The sequence below is a fragment of the Kryptolebias marmoratus genome, linkage group LG13 (genome assembly GCF_001649575.2).
Source record: "Kryptolebias marmoratus isolate JLee-2015 linkage group LG13, ASM164957v2, whole genome shotgun sequence".
Taxonomy (NCBI): Eukaryota; Metazoa; Chordata; class Actinopteri; order Cyprinodontiformes; family Rivulidae; genus Kryptolebias; species Kryptolebias marmoratus.
In genome coordinates, this window is record NC_051442.1 from 5,046,943 (window position 1) to 5,066,074 (window position 19,132).

Below are 19,132 nucleotides of genomic sequence, written 5' to 3' on the forward strand. Positions count from 1 at the left end.
GCAATTAGTGCTCACTTGTAAATGAATAGAAAGCGTCTCATTCAGAGGATGAACTAACAGCGTGATGCTTCAGAGAAAGGCTGCGGCGCCTCTGGACTCCATCTAGTGGCTCGTTGGGTCCAGAGCTCGCTTCTTCCTCCTCCCAGAGAATTAAACCCACTCTTATCTGCACGACCTGCTCTCTTTCATCCAGAGGGACTGTCGGTCAAACATGCAATATGAACAATTCGCCTTGTTTGTTTTTATTTATGGTCTGAGTTCAAGTTTGCAACAACATCAACTTAACCCCTAAATGTCAGTGTTAAACAAACTAAATGTTCAAGTCAGTGTTAATCAGATGGAAGTGTTTTAACCACAAAAGTGGTTAAAACATAAGATGTGTTCTCATCATGTGTCCATCCTCCTGCATGCACGGGGCTTGTGCATCAGTAGAAACAGAAGGGTGTCCGACAGAAGTGGAAGGAAGTAGACAGCTTGTTGGAATTAATTAGAATTAAGACAGTAAATATAAGACAAACTATATGTCTTTAAAGGAGAAAGTAAAGCACACGATTTATCATCCTGCACTGGTTTGGATTTTGCAAAAAAAAAAAAAAAGGCGTTGAAAAGTTGCATCTGTTAAACGTTTCTGCTAACAAAAGTTTGATCCGTCGCTGATCCGTCCACTGCTGAAGAAGAAATGTTTAAAATTTTGCACACAGCAAGAAAAACAAATGACTGTTTAGTTTTGCAGAATTAGTCCCATAAGAGGGGAAAAAAAGAGGTAAAATCTAAGGAAACTCCCATCAGATGCAGCAAAACAAAAGTGTTTGTTCACAGATATATCAGTCAGTTTATAATCCAGTGTCTGCTGGATTATATAACTCTGACCCCCTGCAGCCGTGGTGTCCAAACATGCTTTAAATGTTTCTCTGCTTCCACACCTGACTCGAATGAATGGGTGATTAACAGGCCTCTGCAAAACAGGAGCACATGTTAGAAATTATTCAAGCAGTGGAGTCAGGTGTGTTTGAGCAGGAAGACACCCAGAACATCCAGGACAGTGGTTCCTAAAGACCAGGACTGGATCAAGCAGGTACAGAAAATGAACATTAGGCAGCTTTCTAAATGTTAAGTAAAGTAATTCTGTTCAGTCAAAGGTAATTTATTTATTCTTTATTTTATTACCCTGCATGATTCTCATCAGAGATGTGTTATAAAAAACTTAAATCCACTCACAAGCATGCACATCAGGAAAAACAATTATAGTATCAATTTGATTTGACTGGTGCAGTGATTTGCTCAGAGTTAAATAAACTTTTGAAAAGTTTCAGATCTTAACCTAAACAGCAGCAAGTATCAAACTGAGTTAAATAAAACTATTATTTTCTGCCTCACTCCTCTCTAACTGACCTGATTGCGGTAAAAGGTGTTTTTAATGGAGCTTTAATTTTCATTTTGCTGCTCCCTGCCTCCATCTTGTGGCCGCGTGCGCTAACAGGAGTAAGGAATCACGTGACCCGGTGTCCCTGTCGTACATGACCCTTTATAGTGGACTTTCACAAGAATTTGTCCCTAAATCAGGGCTCTGCAACCTCTACGATCAAAAGATTCATTTCTGCTTCTTCTGCAGGAAAATAAAACTCGAGCAGAGCTGCAAAACCTCAAACAACTCATTTGTATAAATACTACATTTAAAAAAAACTATAGTTTGTTATATTCTGAAACTAAAGAACTATAATAAATTGTTTTTATTGGTACTTATACTTGTTAGAATAAAAGAAAATACCAAATATACGAAGAAGGAAACAGGCCAGTTTATTGGATATTTGTGACTTAATTCCAGAAACCTTCATTTACTTCCACTTTTGTTGGTTCTTTTTTTTTAATAAAAAGGCAAATCTTAATTTTCAGTTCTCATCGTTATCAGAATGACTTGTCATACTTTTACAGATGGCCTTTTTAATGATCCGTAATTTAGAAATCAGGGACCTGTGTGCGAAACTGCTCTTTTTTTTTTTTAAATGACTTTTTTTTATCTTGGCATTTTGCATCTAGTTTAATTTTCAGGATTTCAGAGGATGTTAATAAACTACCAGATCAGAGATTAATCTGTTCTGCTCCTTGTTTACCTGCCACTGAAGCCAAAGCGGCGCCCATGTTTGTCTCCAAACTGTCTGTGACTATAATTCAATCAGTTTTGTAGATATCAAGCTTATATCTGGTGTGGTTGTAGCTGAGCTTCACCCTCAACATGTTTTCAGTGGCAACAAATTACAAAAATATCCCACGGTTTGATTTCTAGCAGATTTTAGTGAAAGTGTGATCTGCATTCCTTCAGGAAATGTCAGGCCTTTATTTCACATGTTGCACACATTTGGACAAGAAAACGGTTAAAACCAGCTTTTATGGTTGTGGAAATATTAATTTCCCTGTGTTTGGTCAAAGCTGCAGAGATCCACTGCAGGGCTGCAGACCTCTAACCTACATTAAATATAGACATTGTAAAAGTCAGTGAATCCTTCATTCATCAGTTTTAATTAGAACTTTTTTTATTTCCAGGAAATGAATCTTATATAAGAGGAGATTCTGCTTTGAAGAGAACGGATTGGGTCACATGTAGGACTCTGGCCTTTACTTGGCAAACACTTAACTAACTTTAAAGGTTCAAAGAAGGCAAATCTTAAAAAAAAGAAGTTCTGTTTAAGCAATTTATTATCTTCTTTAGGCTTTTGTTCAAGGTTAGGTGCTCTGTGTGCGTCCTGAGGAAAGAACTAACAGACAGTGTTCCCACCCCCACAGCCAGCATGTTTAAACCTGTATAAACAACTGTGGGCGGTCATAGCTGTTGGGTGGTGATGGATTAAAACCCCAGCTTCTCCACAGTCAGCGTTCAGAACTCCCTGCAGACGTCTAAGGGTTTGTCATCCTCTGTTTTCAGCTGAAATGGCTCTGGAAGGTAAAATTGCAGTGGTGAGCGGCGCGGCGATGGGCATCGGGAAAGCCGTGGTGGAGATCCTTCTGCAGAACGGCGCAAAGGTAGAGTTTCCACATGCCTCTCCGGTTGTTTGAGCGCCACCACGGCCTCCTGTTACAGCAGGGGCCCGACCCAAAGGGGCAAAACAAAACGGAAAGTCTCATTTTTGTCAGAACAGAAACTCTGGGTTTGTGATATGAGTCAGAACTCTACAGGAGGAACACTTGCAGATGTTGGGCAACACGCTCCTCCTGAATGTTTGGCTCAATTTGACTTGAGGCAGTGAGCCCTGCCCTGCTTTAAAATGGAAAATACTGCAGGAAAACTGCCTCAAGCTCGGCTCCTGTTAACATCTTTAGGGTTTATTTAGCTAAAAATGAAGCAATCAGAAATAAACAGTAACATACAGAACCGTGCAGAACTCCTCCAACCTTTCAGTGTATTTAATTGGTAAAAGTCCAGTTCTGACTTTGTTTTAGGCTCTTGAGCAACACGTCTTCAGGTTTTCTTCACATGGCACACTCAGAGTAAGTGTTGTGAATGACTCTCAGCTACTACCACGTCAGTTTTTAACCCAACAACTGTCAAACTGACCGAGTTAGAGCCATTTAAATTAGCTGTGGTGGCCATCCTGAATTGAGTCCAAAAGTTAAGCAGTTGTAGATATACATCCAGTGATTACTTCCTGAAAGTTTCATTGAGATTTTATAGTGGTTAATGAGATATTTTGCTAACAGACACACAGGGTTGACAGTTAACACACGAGTTTTAAGCAAAGATCTTGTGCAATGAGTAGCATTTGGAGTATTTGTTATGACTAACTGTCAGCTGGGACCACACCAAACTTTAGGTGTGTATCTGTAAAACTGACAGTTATAGGCGTTTTTTTTTTTTTTTTGAAGACTACAAACTCAAACGAAACTTTCAGTGGATGTACAGCCACAGCTGATGAACCTTTGATGAACCCAATTCAAGATGGCCGACACTGCCAACTCAGTCTAAACCTCTGTTATTAAAGATGGTGGGCCTCTTAATTATTAATCCAATCAAGTAAATTGGAACAAACGCCTGTTGGTTAAACTCTTACATCAGGTGTTTAAACTCCAAATAGTCCTGATTAAACTCTCTTATAAAGATTATTTGTGTGAACCTTGACAAGAAGCAAGCAGGTTAGTTTTTAAGATAAAAGAGTTGATCGGATCTATTTATTGACCAGCGTCTCATCCAACTTGTCCCTCCCTCCTTCAGGTGGTCGTGTTGGACATAAATGAGACTGCAGGACAGAGTTTACTGGAGGCCCTGAATAAGAAGCACGGAGCGGGAAAAACTCTGTTCATGAAGTGTAATGTTGAATCAGAGGAGCAGCTCAAAGGTAAAACATTAAAAACACAAAATAGGGAGTTCTGAGCGTTTTACTGAAATACAGACACATTTATTGGTATTCTTTCATAATAATGATAATAAACTCTCAAATAACTGATAAGTTTATTGGCATCTCTTATTGTTTAATATCTAACACAAGTCACTCTTTGATTATAGATTCAGTCTTTATCTAATTAAACAAATGAAAATGGATGCTACCCTTTTATTTAATGTTTTCCAGTATTTTCTTCCAACAAGCCATCTCTGTCCGTCACAGTGAGATGTTCACGTTTACCAACAGACAGTTTGATCCACTTTCTCCTGAACAAACGATCAAACCGTCTCAGGTCAGGATGGCGTCTCCACGCTGCAGGTTTCAGGTGTTTTCATAGATGAGGAGTAAGATTTAAATCTGGGCTCACAGAGGGCTATTGAAGAAAAGCCCAGTTCCAACAAATCTATCCAGAATATATTGGTATATTTGTTTAAAAAAATAAACAAAATCATTTCTTTTCACATCTTTTGTTTGCTCCATCACATCCTCAAGGTGTGCAGAGATGGATACTTTGAAATTTAGATTTAAAAGTGGTTTAATTAAAAGAGCTGTAAGGTTAACATCAGATTCGTCTGTGACTGTAAAGATGCCTGAACACCCAGGTTAGGAAGATATTCGACAGAAAGCACAGAATGAGTTCAGACAAAACCACCTGCGCTGCGATCGTCAGGTGATTTACCCGTTTAAAGGGTCAGGTTTCAAATCGGTTCCTGAATCTTTATTCTTTTTTTTCCCCTCCTTTTTGTTCTTTTGCTTCTCATGAAGGGCAGATAAGATCTTAACTGATTGTCATGCAGGTTTTAAAACGAGATCAATCTGTGCTCGTTTTTACATGGGAGGAAGAACAGAAACACGATACGCTCTGAGGGAAACGGAAACAAACAGTAAAGTTAGATTAAATCCAGTTTTATTTAAGCTAAGTTAATTTGGGTGTATTTCAGGTTTGTGTTGCACCAACACTTTCAACTCACCAACTTTTATTTTAACTCATAAATAAGAGGTTATTTTTTTAAAAGCAGAAGTTTTGAAATCTCAGATATTCTTTAAAACATGAAATAATTTAAGTACTATATTATGTTATTAATACAAGCATATTTCAGAGGATGCTATTAAACAGAGGCTTAGGACATGTTGGAAAGTAAAATTGTGGCCTCTGGTGGTTAAAACATGGTAAAACTATAAAAATTTCAGAATAAAATTAAAGGCCTAACATTGTTTGCCAGAGTCTCATGCTGAGATTTCTCATTTCATGTGATAATCTGAGATGTCAGAGTATATGTTGTAAATGCTTATGAATAAATATTAATAAATTTTATTGGCTCACTGATACAGCTTTTCAATTAGCTGCCACCAAGTTTAAAAAGCTGCTATAAGAAGGAACTGCGTGTTTGTGAAATCAAACTTTACCCGGTTTTATCTTTTCAGCCGCCTTCCAGAAAACTGTAAAAACCTTTGGAGGAGTCGACATTGTGTGCAACAACGCCGGCATCCTGAATGAGGAGGAATATGAGAAAACCATCTCTGTTAACCTCGTAAGAAAACTCAAACTCGTTTGTGCTCTAAAAGAAAATCAACACGTCAGAAACATCATGAGGTCATCGGTTATTTTACAGTTCAAGAGTTAATGTTTGTTTTTCTATCTTACCTGACATCTATAAACTCTGTCTTCTAGACGAGCATCATCAGGGCCTCTTATGTTGCTCTGGAGCACATGAACAAACTGAGCGGCGGTCGAGGAGGCGTCATCATCAACACGGCGTCCATGGCAGGTAAAGCAGATTATTTATTGGACTGCAGTGCGCCCTAAACGTGAACCGTTCTAAATGATTTGATCTTTTATTACTTTGATCGGTTTGCCACGAATGTCATCGCATACAGCACAATACCATGACACTTCCTCCTCTGTGCTTCACCACTGGGACTGGTTGGGTTTTAAAAAAAAGAAAAGAACATGATGCTGTAGGCTAAAGATAAATGAAATATCTGCACAGCAAATTAAAAAATGAACTGTAAATCATTCATTTTGATCAGTAACATAAATAGACTTGATTCTTTTTGTGCAAACAAGATGCAGACTCAATGTTTGGTTTCTAGAAGAGCAGCTGAGTGCAACAGGAAGTGAAGCAAAATTAATTTTAAAATGGCTGAAGTCATAAAATTAATAAAAATGATCATTCTTAATAATAAATCCCATATTTTCCAGGTCTTGGCCCCATCGTGTGCTGTCCTGCCTACACAGCTGCAAAGTTTGGGGTGGTTGGTTTCACTCGAGCCTTGGCGGTGAGGAAACATTTATTTGATGAAGCTAAAGAGGCTACAAGTTTGCCCTCATTAGTACTTAAAAGCCATGAGTTACTTATTAATGCTTCCCAATACACATTATCCCCAAAAAGAAGGGATGGCTTTGTTATTATGTTGGCTAAGGTAGTGAAGGCCACTGAGCCCTGAAGAACTAAAGCACCTTGAGTTAAAAATATGTTAAGTTTTTAATATCGTATGTTTTAGGCTGCCTCTGAGTCGTTGGGTTACGGGATCCGAATCAATGCCGTTTGCCCAAGTTTCGTGCAGACTGACATGAAGGACCGAACGCCAAACCTACTGGGACGGTTCAGTGTGATGATCGAAGCACTGAATGAAATGTGTGACAAGATGGGAGTTTTAACGTGAGTCTTCTGTTTTGTTAAAGCTCTGCTGTGCGTGCCGTCGGTTATTTTAAAATGTGGGTTGTGCAGAAAGCTTTAAATATTAAATGTACAACAATAGTCCCCCCAAAAGATGAGATGTTGTGTAAAAATCTAAATAAATACAGAATGCAATGATTTGCACATCTCCTAAACCAGTATTTTAGTCATAATGGATCATCAGAAACATATTTAAACTAAGAAATTGTATAATTTTATACAAAAATGCTGCAAAATGCTCGTCCGGTTGTTTAATTCTATTTACTTTAACAGCCTTTTGTTGCCCATGTCCTTACTTTTTTGAGTTGTGAATAATAATTTGACCATAAGTTGTTACTGAAGTAACCATGTCCTTTTTGATTCAGTACGTCTGATGTGGCTGAAGGCTTCATGGATCTCCTGAAGGATGAGACGAAAAACGGACAGGCCCTTTTGGTGATGCCCAAAGAGAGGCGTTGTGTGACTTTCCCATCACTTCAGTCACTGGAGTAAATCACAGAGCAGCAACAACCTGCACGGTTAACTCTTGGACTGAGACCAAACTACAGTCACTTTTAGCAAAATAATAAAGTACAATTTTTATATGGTATAATGGGGATTTATTTTCAGGCATGAATAAGATGTTGCACCTTTTCTCACCGTGAAGTCATTAATATCCAGATTTTGTGGGTCTCTAAGTTGACTACAACTCTGTATTTTCTAAACAATGCTGTAAAACATACGACAAACAGTAACGCCAAAGAGTCTGCTCTTTCATGACTGCATATTTAAAAAGGGATGATGAAATGAGGAATACTCAGTTAGTTGCTGTTTGCAACTTTGCCACTAGATGTCACAAAATCCCACATTCTACTCCTCATAAACTGATTGCGAATCCTGTCAGAAAACCTGCCTTCCATGTCATGGTTTCTATTTCTTTAGTTCATATATTCATTTTTGACTAACCAAAATAAAACTGAAGCAAACACTTGTTTTCGGTTTTCAGGCTTTTTATCTTCAGCTTTTACAATTTTGTTACAATATAAATCAATGAAGGGCTTCTGTTTCCGTTTCTGATCCAATGCTGCCACTCTTAGGGTATTCCTGGCATGTTCAGCTTCAGCATCATCTGTCAACACTGTACACACACGTCTACTTTTCTTTAACTCACCTGGATGAGTCCCTAACAGCAAAACTGGAGGATGCATTTCTCCAGAAAGGCATTATTAAAAAAAACAACCTCGTGTTGTCTGTCTCTCAGGTCGGCAAACAAGCACAACCAGAACTCCATGCACTCGCAATTCTTGTTTTTTTGTTTTTTGTTTTTTTTTTTCAGCTCCAGGTAACATTCCCCTTTCGGGTCTTCGTACTTTTGAGTTTAACTTTTCATATCGGGGGGGGCAATGACTTGTATACTATTTATATAAATAGTGTGTGTGTATACTACTTGCATACTTTTAGTATAGAAGTCACTGAGGGGTGCTTTTCTTGGCACAACACCCCCAGTCCGCTCAGAGCGCTCATCTGTTGCGCATGCGCAGTTCGACGCCGCTGGTGTGTGTAGAAATCATGGCGGAGGCGATGCAGACCGATAATTTTCCTTACTTACCTTCAGGGCCGGCGGAGGGTATGACTTCGTTTCTACTGATTTCGCGTGTTTGCTGACAGGGAATCGCGCCGGTGCGCCAGCCGGAAGTCACGGAGATCCTAGCTTTTAAATTCCGGAGTTGTTGTTGTTAGCTTCAACCCGAGCTAACGTTAGCCTTCAGGTTGAAGAGAGCGCAGCGGCGTGCCGAAGATGTTGCTAAGCTAACTAGCGGCTAGCGGTTTCTGCTCCAAGGTCGAGCGGAGCGGCTCTGACTGCATCCGATGTTTTATTCTGAGCCAGCTGGGAAACCGGTTCTCCTGCCCGTGCATTACAGGCTGAGATGAGCTTCTTTAGATGGCGTCCAGCTTTAGGAGTTTGCTTTAAGTTGTTGCACGATGACGCTTTTTTATTTTTTTTATTTTTGCAGAGTAGCGTGCTAAGAATCTGCACCTCTCATGAGACCGAGCTTCTCAGAGGATGGATCGCAGCTAAACTTCGCTTTAAGTGCCTTAAAATACAATTTTTCCACTCTGTCCTGTTTGTCACAACTACTGCCTGTAGCTTGTAGACCCTTGATGCTGAATAGTTGTGCATTTTGTCACTTTCTGGCTCTGATTATCTGTATTCTGCCTCATCAGAAAGGCTGGTTTATATTATTCAGATATCTAGTCAGGTGCTCTGAAGTTTATGCAGCTTTTTAAATGATTTTTTCATTTATCCCACTGGCTCACATGCGTATATTGTCATCTAAGTACTTTTAATTTGCTTCATTATAAGGCACTGAAAGTATTGGTCATTATACCGAATAAAAGTGCAAGCTAATTTGCATGTTCTCAAATGATAAAACCATGACAAAAGCACCCCTGGAACAAACCAGAGTTGTGTTTTGAGTAAATTGTGGTTCAAACTATAATGTAAAACCTCTAAACTGTAGGTGAAGACCTTCTCCACACTGAAACAGTTTTTTCCCAAGCAGTCTCTTTGTTTACCTGTGGTTTCTCTAAAAAAATAAATCAACAATCCTCAGACACTGTTTCTAGAAATGTCTTCATGTACACCAGCGGTGTCCAGTCCTGGTCCTGGAGGGTCTCCGTCCTGCAGGTTTTAGATGTTTCTCTGCTCTTCAGCAGGTCTGCAAGTTCTGCAGAAGCCCGTTAATCCCTTGTCCTTTCAGATCAGGCGTGTCAGAGCAGAGAAACAGTTAAAACATGCAGGATGGTGGCCCTGCAGGACCAGGGCTGGACACCGCTGATCTACACAGAAACCATAAAATGATCCAAAACCCCGTAGTAGCTATTCCAGGCCTGTATGTGGCGCTGTAATGCTGTCACGAAAATGCACCAAGAACAGGAAACGAGGCGTAGAGCATTGCAACTAAAGCGTGCACACCTGGTGCAAAACGTAAACGCAACAAGACGAAGAAGATCAGTCGTGGGGCTCTGACGTCACCGTTTTAAAAAGGCTGCGTTTTGGCTTCCTACACAAAAACTTAACGGTGGCGTTTTAAATAATGTTCACTCTGGAACTTGCTTTCAGAAAACACCATTTTGAGGCTCCTAAAATGCTGTTTTTGTGTGGAAGCAAGGCTGAAACGATAAAAATACTATTGCAATCACAGAAACCATTCTCGCCTGGACGACCCCTGAGAAACAAATTTTTCGGCAGTGTTTCGAGGAGCGCTTAGCGGTGTGTCACACAGGATTATAAAGTTAATTTTTTACCAGCTGAGAGGAGTCCATCACTGACGTTACCTCTGCAAAGACACAGACTTCTTCTCAGTAATACAAGATTTATTTAATTAAATCATATCCACCTATTTTACACCAGGTGTCACATCGACGCAGCGGTTCCCTTCATTAACGTTCTGGCATTTCCACAACTCTGGGGAACATTTTTATAACAAGTAGTCTGCATGACACGAAGCTGCCACATTTTTGCACACTGTGAGTAAAAGACATCATGACCCGTCGTCCTCCTGCAACGCCAAACCCAATCAAACTGACTCTCCTGGCTATTTTTATGATACGCCGCCTGTTTTTAGTGTCGCACCTCGGACTTGACGCATCAAGGTGAAGAAACGGTCTCGGGTTGTTTGAAGCCAAGAACCGTGACTCACAGACGGGGCTAAAAATGTGCTTCTGTATCTTGGCGATTGTTTTTTTTTTTTTCGCAGATGTCTGCACGAGCGTGCTGGAGGTTCTGGTACTTACCAAGCAGAAATTACCGGTTCTCCAGAGCGCTATAAATTAAAGTGAATTTTAGAGGCAGACTGTGGACTGTGTTGTGTTCTTCTGTTTTCATGGGTTTTTGTGTTTTCCTAGAAGACTCATCCCGATTTCTCTTCCTTCCTCCGCAGTAAATAAGATGATACAGGAGCACGGTGACCTGTTTTCAGACACGCAGTGCAAAGTGTGCAGCGCTGCCCTAATTTCTGAGTCCCAGAAGTTGACTCATTATCAGGTCAGTTCACCAAATTCCCTGATTCTTTCATTTCATTCTTAAACATGTTCTTATTTATGGCTTTATTCTCTACAAACTGTTCACGAGAAGGTCGCTGGGCTCCATTTTATCAAGAAACATTTGCTTTAATAGTAAAATTTAACAAAAGAAAGCTGCATAAATTTGTCCAGCAGTGTTTTTTTATAATTGTGCACTGACTTTTGTTGGTATTTGTTGTCTTTTAATGAACGTCTTTTGTACTTTCAGAGCAAGAAACATGCCAACAAGGTGCGGCGTTACTTTTTCCTTCAGAATGAGAAAGAGGAAACGGTGAAGAGGCTGAAGACGTCCGACGGCGTGAGTTAAATGCAAACGTCTCAAAGACACCAAAGCGACTTGAACTCTTCCCGTTAGGACGGGCAGTTTTTGTTCCGAGCTTATTACTTGCCAAGCAGCGATCTGAAATAGAAAAACGCTGTGAGTGTGACTGAGTCATACCTAGTCGTCTTGTCTTTCACGTGTCGGCGGGAGGTTCGTGATTGTTTAAACCGTTACCACCTGCTCCTCTATTTATACAAAAGCCCCTTTACCATTTTTGTCTTAGAAATCTGTGGCGTTGTCGAAAAATCACGGTTGAATTTGAAGCGACACGACATTCTTTCACATCATTTGTACGTAAAGTCCTAAAATGCGTCTCGACTCTGAAGCATTTGCTTTTCCCTGCATGTTTAATCTAGTCAGGGGAACTCGTATGAGCTCGGATGGAACAATTTAAAATAATTAGCAGCAGTAAATAAGATGTGTTCTCATCATGTGTCCATCCTCCTGCATGCACGGGGCTTGTGCATCAGTAGAAACAGAAGGGTGTCCGACAGAAGTGGAAGGAAGTAGACAGCTTGTTGGAATTAATTAGAATTAAGACAGTAAATATAAGACAAACTATATGTCTTTAAAGGAGAAAGTAAAGCACACGATTTATCATCCTGCACTGGTTTGGATTTTGCAAAAAAAAAAAAAAAGGCGTTGAAAAGTTGCATCTGTTAAACGTTTCTGCTAACAAAAGTTTGATCCGTCGCTGATCCGTCCACTGCTGAAGAAGAAATGTTTAAAATTTTGCACACAGCAAGAAAAACAAATGACTGTTTAGTTTTGCAGAATTAGTCCCATAAGAGGGGAAAAAAAGAGGTAAAATCTAAGGAAACTCCCATCAGATGCAGCAAAACAAAGCCGTGACTTTGGTGAGTGCTGTGGAAAAGCAGTGATTCAGAAATCTCATGATGCTTGACTCAGAGTATGACGCGTTTCAGCAGAGAAAACCCCACCGGTGTTAAATGTTTCAGAGCAACAAATTTAAATTGAACGACAGCAGTGATGATGCTGTTACTGTGTAGTGATTTCACTGTTAAATGCTGGGCTGTTTTTATTTTACTTTATCTGAATAGCTTGTTGGTCAAAACATGTTCAAGAAGAAAAATTGCACCTAATATAACATTAAGTCCTAAAGGGATTGTCCGACAGTTTATTAATGCAGCTGCCTGCTTCAGAAACAATCTGCTTTATTTAACCTGATTCTTATCTTTTGCATCCATGTTTTCAAACCTAATAGAAGAATCCATTCGAATGGTCATACCAGTCCCATTTTATGCATTATATAGTTGAATTTAACATTAATGCAAAAGCAGAATTTCAAATACTGCAGTAGTTTTTGAGTGTCGAGGTAAAGGATCCACAGTAACGCTAAAAGGACAAGTCTGATGACTCTTAAAGTGGAAATTAATTCTCAACATTTGAAAATGGACTGAGAATCCTCCATGTCTGTAACGTGATGCATGTAAACATAGATTATAACCTCCACCCTCAGTGCTGCATATATTCCCTTTTAGATTATTTGCATTTTATTATTTAAACATAGCTTCAGCACATAGTTGATGTCTGTGTTGGTGCCCTAATAATATGGTAATTTGCTAAATTTAAGTGTTACAGCTGCACATGGCCCCCTGTTTGTGTGGCGACTCATGGTTTCAGGTTTATTTGTCCCTTTGCAGCCTTGGTCACTTCGTACCCATGTTTTTGGGCATGTGTCCACATTGAACCCACTTTTGTCTGTTTTGTACCCACAGTTTTATCATTATTACTTCTTTGTGCTAAAGCCCTGAATGGTCCTGTAGCTCAAGACTCAAGAAGTTTTAAAATTCAGTTTGCATCAGAGCTTTGTTTTTATTTTGTTGTTTTAAATCCTGATATTGTGGTACCGATACATTTTTGATATATTGTGCAGTACTAGTATTATGTTTGCAAAGAAAGAAAAAAAACGTTACTTCTTACTCGGTGGTATTGAGCCGACCAACCTCCCAAGACAACAAAAGGGCCACTTTAAATGGACAAACAGTGTGCTGTCTGTCCTTTCAAATTCTGGTTAAGGATACCTCACTTACAAGCAAATACATTTTTATTTTGTTTTTCTGCGTGTTCAGCAGGACTGTGACAATGGAGACGCAGACCGGATGAAGGCGTGCCATCTATGTAATATGACCTTCACCTCTCCGGTCATGGCCGAGTCTCATTATAAGGGCAAATTTCACGCCAAGAGGCTCAAAATGAAAATGGTTGAAAATAAACCTCCAGGTTTGTGCTTTCTTTCTGATCATCTTCACAACTTTCTGCTTCTCTGTTTTTCCCCCCCTGAAGGTTATGTTCTGTCTTTTTATAATTTCCTATGCACGTATATGTTTAACTTTTAATTGTATTTTCATGTATATGTTTCAAAATACCTTTTTTTTTTTTTTTTCCTCTGTTAGCCGAAGCTTTTCAGACAGCAAAGCCGAAGGAGAAACCCGCAGAGATCTCCAGTGGTGTTACCGAAACGGACAACAACAACAACCCAGACCGCTTCTGCTCCATCTGCAAGGCGTCCTTCAACAACCCGCTCATGGCCCAGCAGCACTATGACGGCAAGAAGCACAGAAAACGAATGACCCGACTTAAACTGATCGAAACGTACGGACCCTCCACCGCACCAGGTTGGCAGACTGAGTGCCAGGCTTTTGTGTTTAGTTCTTAAACTCATTTAACTTATCCCTGAACACTTCAATCAGCTCAATCAATGAGGAGAGCTGGGTGATAAACAATCACAACGAGGCTGTGTATTGTGACTAAAACATCATATAATGAAACTAGCATACCTTAAAGGAATGCATTGTGCTAGCCACCTTGTTGCCAAAGTTTTAAACAAAAATGGTCGCCTGATCTGTTAAGGCAGTGGTCTCCAACCCTGGTCCTCGAGGGCCCCTATCCTGCATGTTTCTCTGCTCCAACACACCTGATTTGAATCAATGGGTGATTAACAGGCTTCTGCAGAACAAGAAGAGGTGATTTAACCTCTGAATCAGGTGTGTTGGAGCAGAGAAACAAGTAAAACCTGCAGGATAGTGGCCCTGCAGGACCAGGGTTGGACACCCCTGTGTTAAGGCTACAAGTAGGGGCTAGGGATGACTTTTACCACAGCACATTCTAGCTCAATATCTGAAAAATGAACTGAGCTGTAGTCATTTTTGTGTTTGCTAAGTTCACTTAGCTGTGGTGGCCTTTTTAAAGCAGGTTGAGCCCCAAATGTTGTTCATTTTGTAGTCGTACATTCAGTGATTACTTCCTGAAAGGTTTATTAAAATCAATCCAGTCGCTCATGAGGTTCGTTTGCTCACAGACAGATGAATGAACATGTGCACAGACATAGACAAGTACAGGATTGTGTGCCTTTAATGGCAGTAGCCAGTAAATATTTAATAATCTCATAAAAACAGATCAAAGTTGGTCAGGGATTTTCAGTTCCCACCATATTCAGCTCGTTTTCTACTTTAGGGTTTTCTTCTGCAGTTCTCATCCTAAGCAGCAGGTGTCACTGCAGAGAAAACAAAACCCAAAGAAGAAGCTTACAGGATGTTTGTTCTTCAAACGTGACAAAACAATTTTATTATGTCTGCTTTTTTTTTTTTAAAGCAAAGGTTTGTAGAAACAAACCTACTCAAACTCTTCATCTAACAAATAAATGGGTCAGATTTAACTACCGTAGTGTAAAGACAACTGATGCATCTCAGTTTGGCTTTTTCCACGGCTGCTCTGTTGATGCACTCATGTGGCTCATCTTCACGTCTCTAATGTATGCCTGATCTTATGGGCATATGTTGAGATTTCACCCAGGCCTCACTGAGACACAACTAACTCCCCTTCTTCTTTTTCTAATGCATCTGTAGTTTCGACAGAAAATGGCTACCCGTGCACCACCTGCAACATTGTGCTGAACTCAGTGGAACAGTACCAGTCTCACATCAGCGGTGCCAGGCATAAGAACCAGTAAGTACCACACTGAACATTAAGCAGAGAAAACGAAGGCGAGAGCTGTCCGAGGAGCTCAGAACGAAGACCGTAGAGCTCCAGGTTAAAGGTCAACGCTCCAGGCCCATCTCCAGGCAGCTTCCTGTTCCTCTGACCCCAGCTGCCAATATTATTAGGAAAAATGAGGTTCATGGGACTGGAACCTCCCAGGACGTGGACACAAGAGGAAATGAAACCCCAGATTGATCAGATGGATGCTGTAGATGGTAGAAAAAGAGCCAAGGAAACCATCCAATCAGAACTCCAAGGTCCAAATACGTCACTTTTTATCACACCGTCTGTTGCATGGTGAATCATAAGAAGCTCCATGGAAGAACACCCAGGAGGGCTCCAATATTGACCGAAAAACACAAATAACTGTGGGGGGAACTCACTCAAATACATGTTGTCAAGCCCCAGAATTTCTAGTACAGTCACATCAGTTTTGATTATTATGGGAAAGGGTGCTAACAAATTTATCCCAGTCTGTGTGAAGATTTCCTAATTGTTGAAATGTCCTAAAACTTGTTTTCATTGTTTATTTTTTTTTAAAGAGTGAAGAAATCAAGTCTGAAGCCGGCAGAGGACCAGCATCCAGCAGAACAATCGCAGGGTGGCGATAACCAGTGCACACCTGCAGAAAACCAGTGCGCACCTGCAGAAAACCAGTGCGCACCTGCAGATGAGCAGTGCACACCTGCAGAAAACCAGTTTGCACCGGGGGACGACCAGTTTGCACAAGGGGATGGCCAGTATGCAGCCAATGACCAGTACACCCACGAGTACACGGAGTTCTCAGAGCAGTTCCAGTATGCTTGAAGCTGGATCAGGATGGACTGCGGAGGCTTCGGTCAGGACTTGGACCGACTCTTTGCGCCCCCTCCCTTCCCTCCCTTTAACCCATTAACAAACCATCAACACCTCCGTCAACCTTTAGGTTCTGTCTGACTCTGCAGTGCAACAGTCATAAAACCTCAGCTCGGACCTTTGAAGCTCCTCGTTGTGTTTTCTTATTTTGAGTTTGAAACTGGAACCGTTTTTAGAGCGTGTGTATTTTTTTCTCCTGATGAAACTGGAGGTTTTTCATGTGTAAAGTGTTGATGTTGGTGTTCCCTTCAGCGTGTGATGACGTGGCGATGCAGCTGCTCGCTCAGACGAATGTCTGTTTGACTCCCATTAGGGCTGGATATCACAAAATTTCACAACAGTGTGGCTAAGTTAACATCTCTGTTTGGTGCAGGAAAATCTAATTTAGTCTAGAAAAAGCCAAAGTGATGTCTAATAATCACCAGGCTAAACAAAATGCTGTCTGAAGCTAGTTAAAACGTCTTTAAGTTAAAGGTTTAGCAGAGAATAAGTATAATAAAAGGTGTTTTGGATTGTTCAGAGTCAAGGCTGGTGGAAAAAAGGCAAACTGGGCCTGATTTTCGTTTGGCTGCAAAAATGGCAGCACTTTGGTCCCGCTTTGATCATCCCTGGACGTCCCGCTCTCACTGCTGGAGGCGCTATTTCAGCTTCAGATGTGCGAGAAACCAGAGAAACTGACAGGCAAGCAAGAACAAAAGCACTCCTCGCTCCAGTTACTGCAGCTTTAAATGTTCTCCTGCAGGTAATCAGAACAGGACATCCAGGGTTCAGTCCAGGTGTGGCCGAAGCGCCCCGAGAGGGGGCTGCTTTGACCAGATTTAAATCAGAAACGCGTTTATGTGAAGTTTTGAGTTTGATATCCAGTGCTGGTGTGGTCAAACCTTAATCCCTGTGAGGAAACTGAGGTTTTGATCAGAACTGTACAAGTTAAGAGTCTGACAACAAGATGGCCGCAGGAAAGGAGAGCCTGTTGTGATATTCATTGGAGCAATTATTTATTGTAAGGCACAGAGAACAAGAAGGGGGAAAAGGTGATCATTTTTATTGTTTTTATCATGCAGAGCCTCGTGTGAACAGTTAACACTGAGCAAAGCCGGCATGTTGCTTCTCAGTCCGTTTGCGTTTCCAGTGAATGTATTTATTGAAAAAACACTAATCTGCTTTTCTCCGCTTCTGGTGGGAACTCGCTGAGCTGCGACTGTTGCGGGGGGGGAGGGACCGGGTGCTGACGCAAAACCGTGAGAAAATAGGTGATTTATCACAGATAAACCAATACTTTTCTCACTTTCTCTTCTGTCGTCACTATAATTGGAACCAGGTGTGGCAGCCGGTCATTTGGATCGACTGAATATGTTGTTAGCACGCAGAACATGCAGCACGGTACCTGAAATTTAATTCTCTGTGTTTAATTGCGACTCTTTGCGATATTTTTACTGTGCAGCCCTAACTGCTGCTGCTGCGTCCGTTAAGTAGGCACAGAGACACGCTCAACTGCCTATATATATATATATATATATATATATATATATATATATATATATATATATATATATATATATATTTTTTTTTTTTGTTGTTGTTGTAAGTGGCAAATATCTTGCAACAGATATCATGGTATGTCAGCTGATTGATCGATCTACCTCCACATCGTCTCTACTTCGGCAGTTGCTCTCACATTTAAACTCAATCTGCTGGACTTCAGGCAGATTTCGTCCAGTTTTTCAATTATTCTTCTTTATAACCAGCCTGTTTTTTTTTTTGTTGTTTTTTAGACCTGGACGTGTTTTCTGTCCCAGGAGACGCTCCCGTGTCGCTGTCGGGAGACACCCGCGACTATTTTAACAGAAAATTTGTCGCACTTTATTTATTTATTTATTTTTTAACGTGCTCATAATTCAAGCGTTCATATTTCTGCGGCTCGAGCGAGGAAACCGAAGCCCTGCAGAAGGTCCCGGGACGCTCAGGAGATCCGCCTTCCAGTCGCAGCTCAGTGAGAAGCGTCTTTATTTGTGTCTGACTCCGAGTGGAAGTGAGGCTCAAACAGCAGGAAATAAATCATCTGTTTGTCTGCCTCAACCGTTTACATTATTTAAAGTTTTTAACTAATCTGTTAGTAAGTTTTTGTTTTCAATAGAAATGTTTCTTGGATCTGTTTGAGTTTTTAACGTATTGATTTCTTTTTGTTGTTTTGTTATTAGCTGCAGGTTTTGCTGTAAAATATCCCGATGTCATCCAATCTGTCCCTGAAAGCTCTCGAAGCCGCAGGAAGTGGAGCTGAAACTGGATTGTTTTAACGGCTCGGTCTCCATTTGTCAACAAGATCTTTACCAATATGTAGTTTGATGTCTCCTTTTTTTTTTAATAACAATCCTTATTTCTCCTGGTGGCATGATGACGCTTCTCTGAATGGTCAAAGATTGAAAAGATTTCCTATTTAAATAAAAAAACCAAGACTTTTCTGAGCTTTAACTGCTGTTGATTGTAGAGGTCCCAATATTTGCCACTTAAAGTGATGTCAAAAAGAAACAGTGATGTCAGAATAAATCTTTTTCTTTTTTAGTTTTTGGTTCTATTTTTTCCACACAAGACAGTTGGTTAAATATTTCAGTATTGAATGTCTAATCTCTTGTCAAAAGTAAAATAAAAATAAATCCCTGGATGTAAATTTTGCGCATCCTGTACAGAACATCACGAGGAAGATGAATGACCTTGTTGTTTTCATCATTGTGTATTTGATGTTTTGTGAATAAATATTTACTTTCTATATAAGTTATGTATATAAAAGGCTGCAAAGATGTGCATAAAGTAGAGGCAAGTTTTTATTTTAATTTCAG

General features: G+C 40.3%; 2 protein-coding genes and 1 long non-coding RNA gene across 5 annotated transcripts; all 3 read left to right on the top strand.

Moving 5' to 3' along the window:
- Positions 1-948: 948 nt before the first annotated feature.
- Positions 949-8,026, top strand: LOC108238042 (15-hydroxyprostaglandin dehydrogenase [NAD(+)]-like). Of its 2 annotated transcripts, XM_017419849.3 has the most exons (8): positions 949-1,075; positions 2,921-3,018; positions 4,205-4,328; positions 5,799-5,905; positions 6,046-6,142; positions 6,577-6,653; positions 6,879-7,036; positions 7,420-8,026. In XM_017419849.3, exons 2-8 carry the CDS (start codon positions 2,926-2,928, stop codon positions 7,544-7,546), a joined length of 783 nt encoding a protein of 260 aa, XP_017275338.1. In that variant the 5' UTR covers positions 949-1,075; positions 2,921-2,925; the 3' UTR covers positions 7,547-8,026. The 2 variants fall into 2 exon arrangements, with proteins under 2 accessions (XP_017275338.1, XP_037835062.1); XM_037979134.1 differs by lacking the exon at positions 949-1,075 and having other exon boundaries at positions 2,856-3,018.
- A 503-nt stretch (positions 8,027-8,529) lies between these two features.
- znf346 (zinc finger protein 346) lies at positions 8,530-17,815 on the top strand. 2 transcript variants are annotated; one of them, XM_017419833.3, is made up of 7 exons: positions 8,530-8,660; positions 10,978-11,081; positions 11,328-11,417; positions 13,535-13,685; positions 13,859-14,080; positions 15,311-15,410; positions 15,986-17,815. In XM_017419833.3, exons 1-7 carry the CDS (start codon positions 8,567-8,569, stop codon positions 16,248-16,250), a joined length of 1,026 nt encoding a protein of 341 aa, XP_017275322.2. In that variant the 5' UTR covers positions 8,530-8,566; the 3' UTR covers positions 16,251-17,815. The 2 variants fall into 2 exon arrangements, with proteins under 2 accessions (XP_017275322.2, XP_017275321.1); XM_017419832.3 differs by having other exon boundaries at positions 13,538-13,685.
- A 22-nt stretch (positions 17,816-17,837) lies between these two features.
- On the top strand, positions 17,838-18,857 carry LOC119617614. The gene is made up of 2 exons (XR_005233950.1): positions 17,838-18,288; positions 18,497-18,857. It is a non-coding gene; the product is annotated as an uncharacterized LOC119617614 (long non-coding RNA).
- The last annotated feature ends 275 nt before the right edge of the window (positions 18,858-19,132 follow it).

Bases quoted from the DNA above. Each gene is read 5' to 3' on its own strand.
- LOC108238042 (XM_017419849.3), top strand. From the start codon at position 2,926: ATGGCTCTGGAAGGTAAAATTGCAGTGGTGAGCGGCGCGGCGATGGGC. The intron at 6,654-6,878 runs GTGAGGAAACAT...CGTATGTTTTAG, and splicing joins GTTTCACTCGAGCCTTGGCG to GCTGCCTCTGAGTCGTTGGG. The intron at 7,037-7,419 runs GTGAGTCTTCTG...TTTTTGATTCAG, and splicing joins GACAAGATGGGAGTTTTAAC to TACGTCTGATGTGGCTGAAG.
- znf346 (XM_017419833.3), top strand. From the start codon at position 8,567: ATGCGCAGTTCGACGCCGCTGGTGTGTGTAGAAATCATGGCGGAGGCG. The intron at 11,418-13,534 runs GTGAGTTAAATG...CTGCGTGTTCAG, and splicing joins GGCTGAAGACGTCCGACGGC to CAGGACTGTGACAATGGAGA. The intron at 15,411-15,985 runs GTAAGTACCACA...TTTTTTTTAAAG, and splicing joins GGTGCCAGGCATAAGAACCA to AGTGAAGAAATCAAGTCTGA.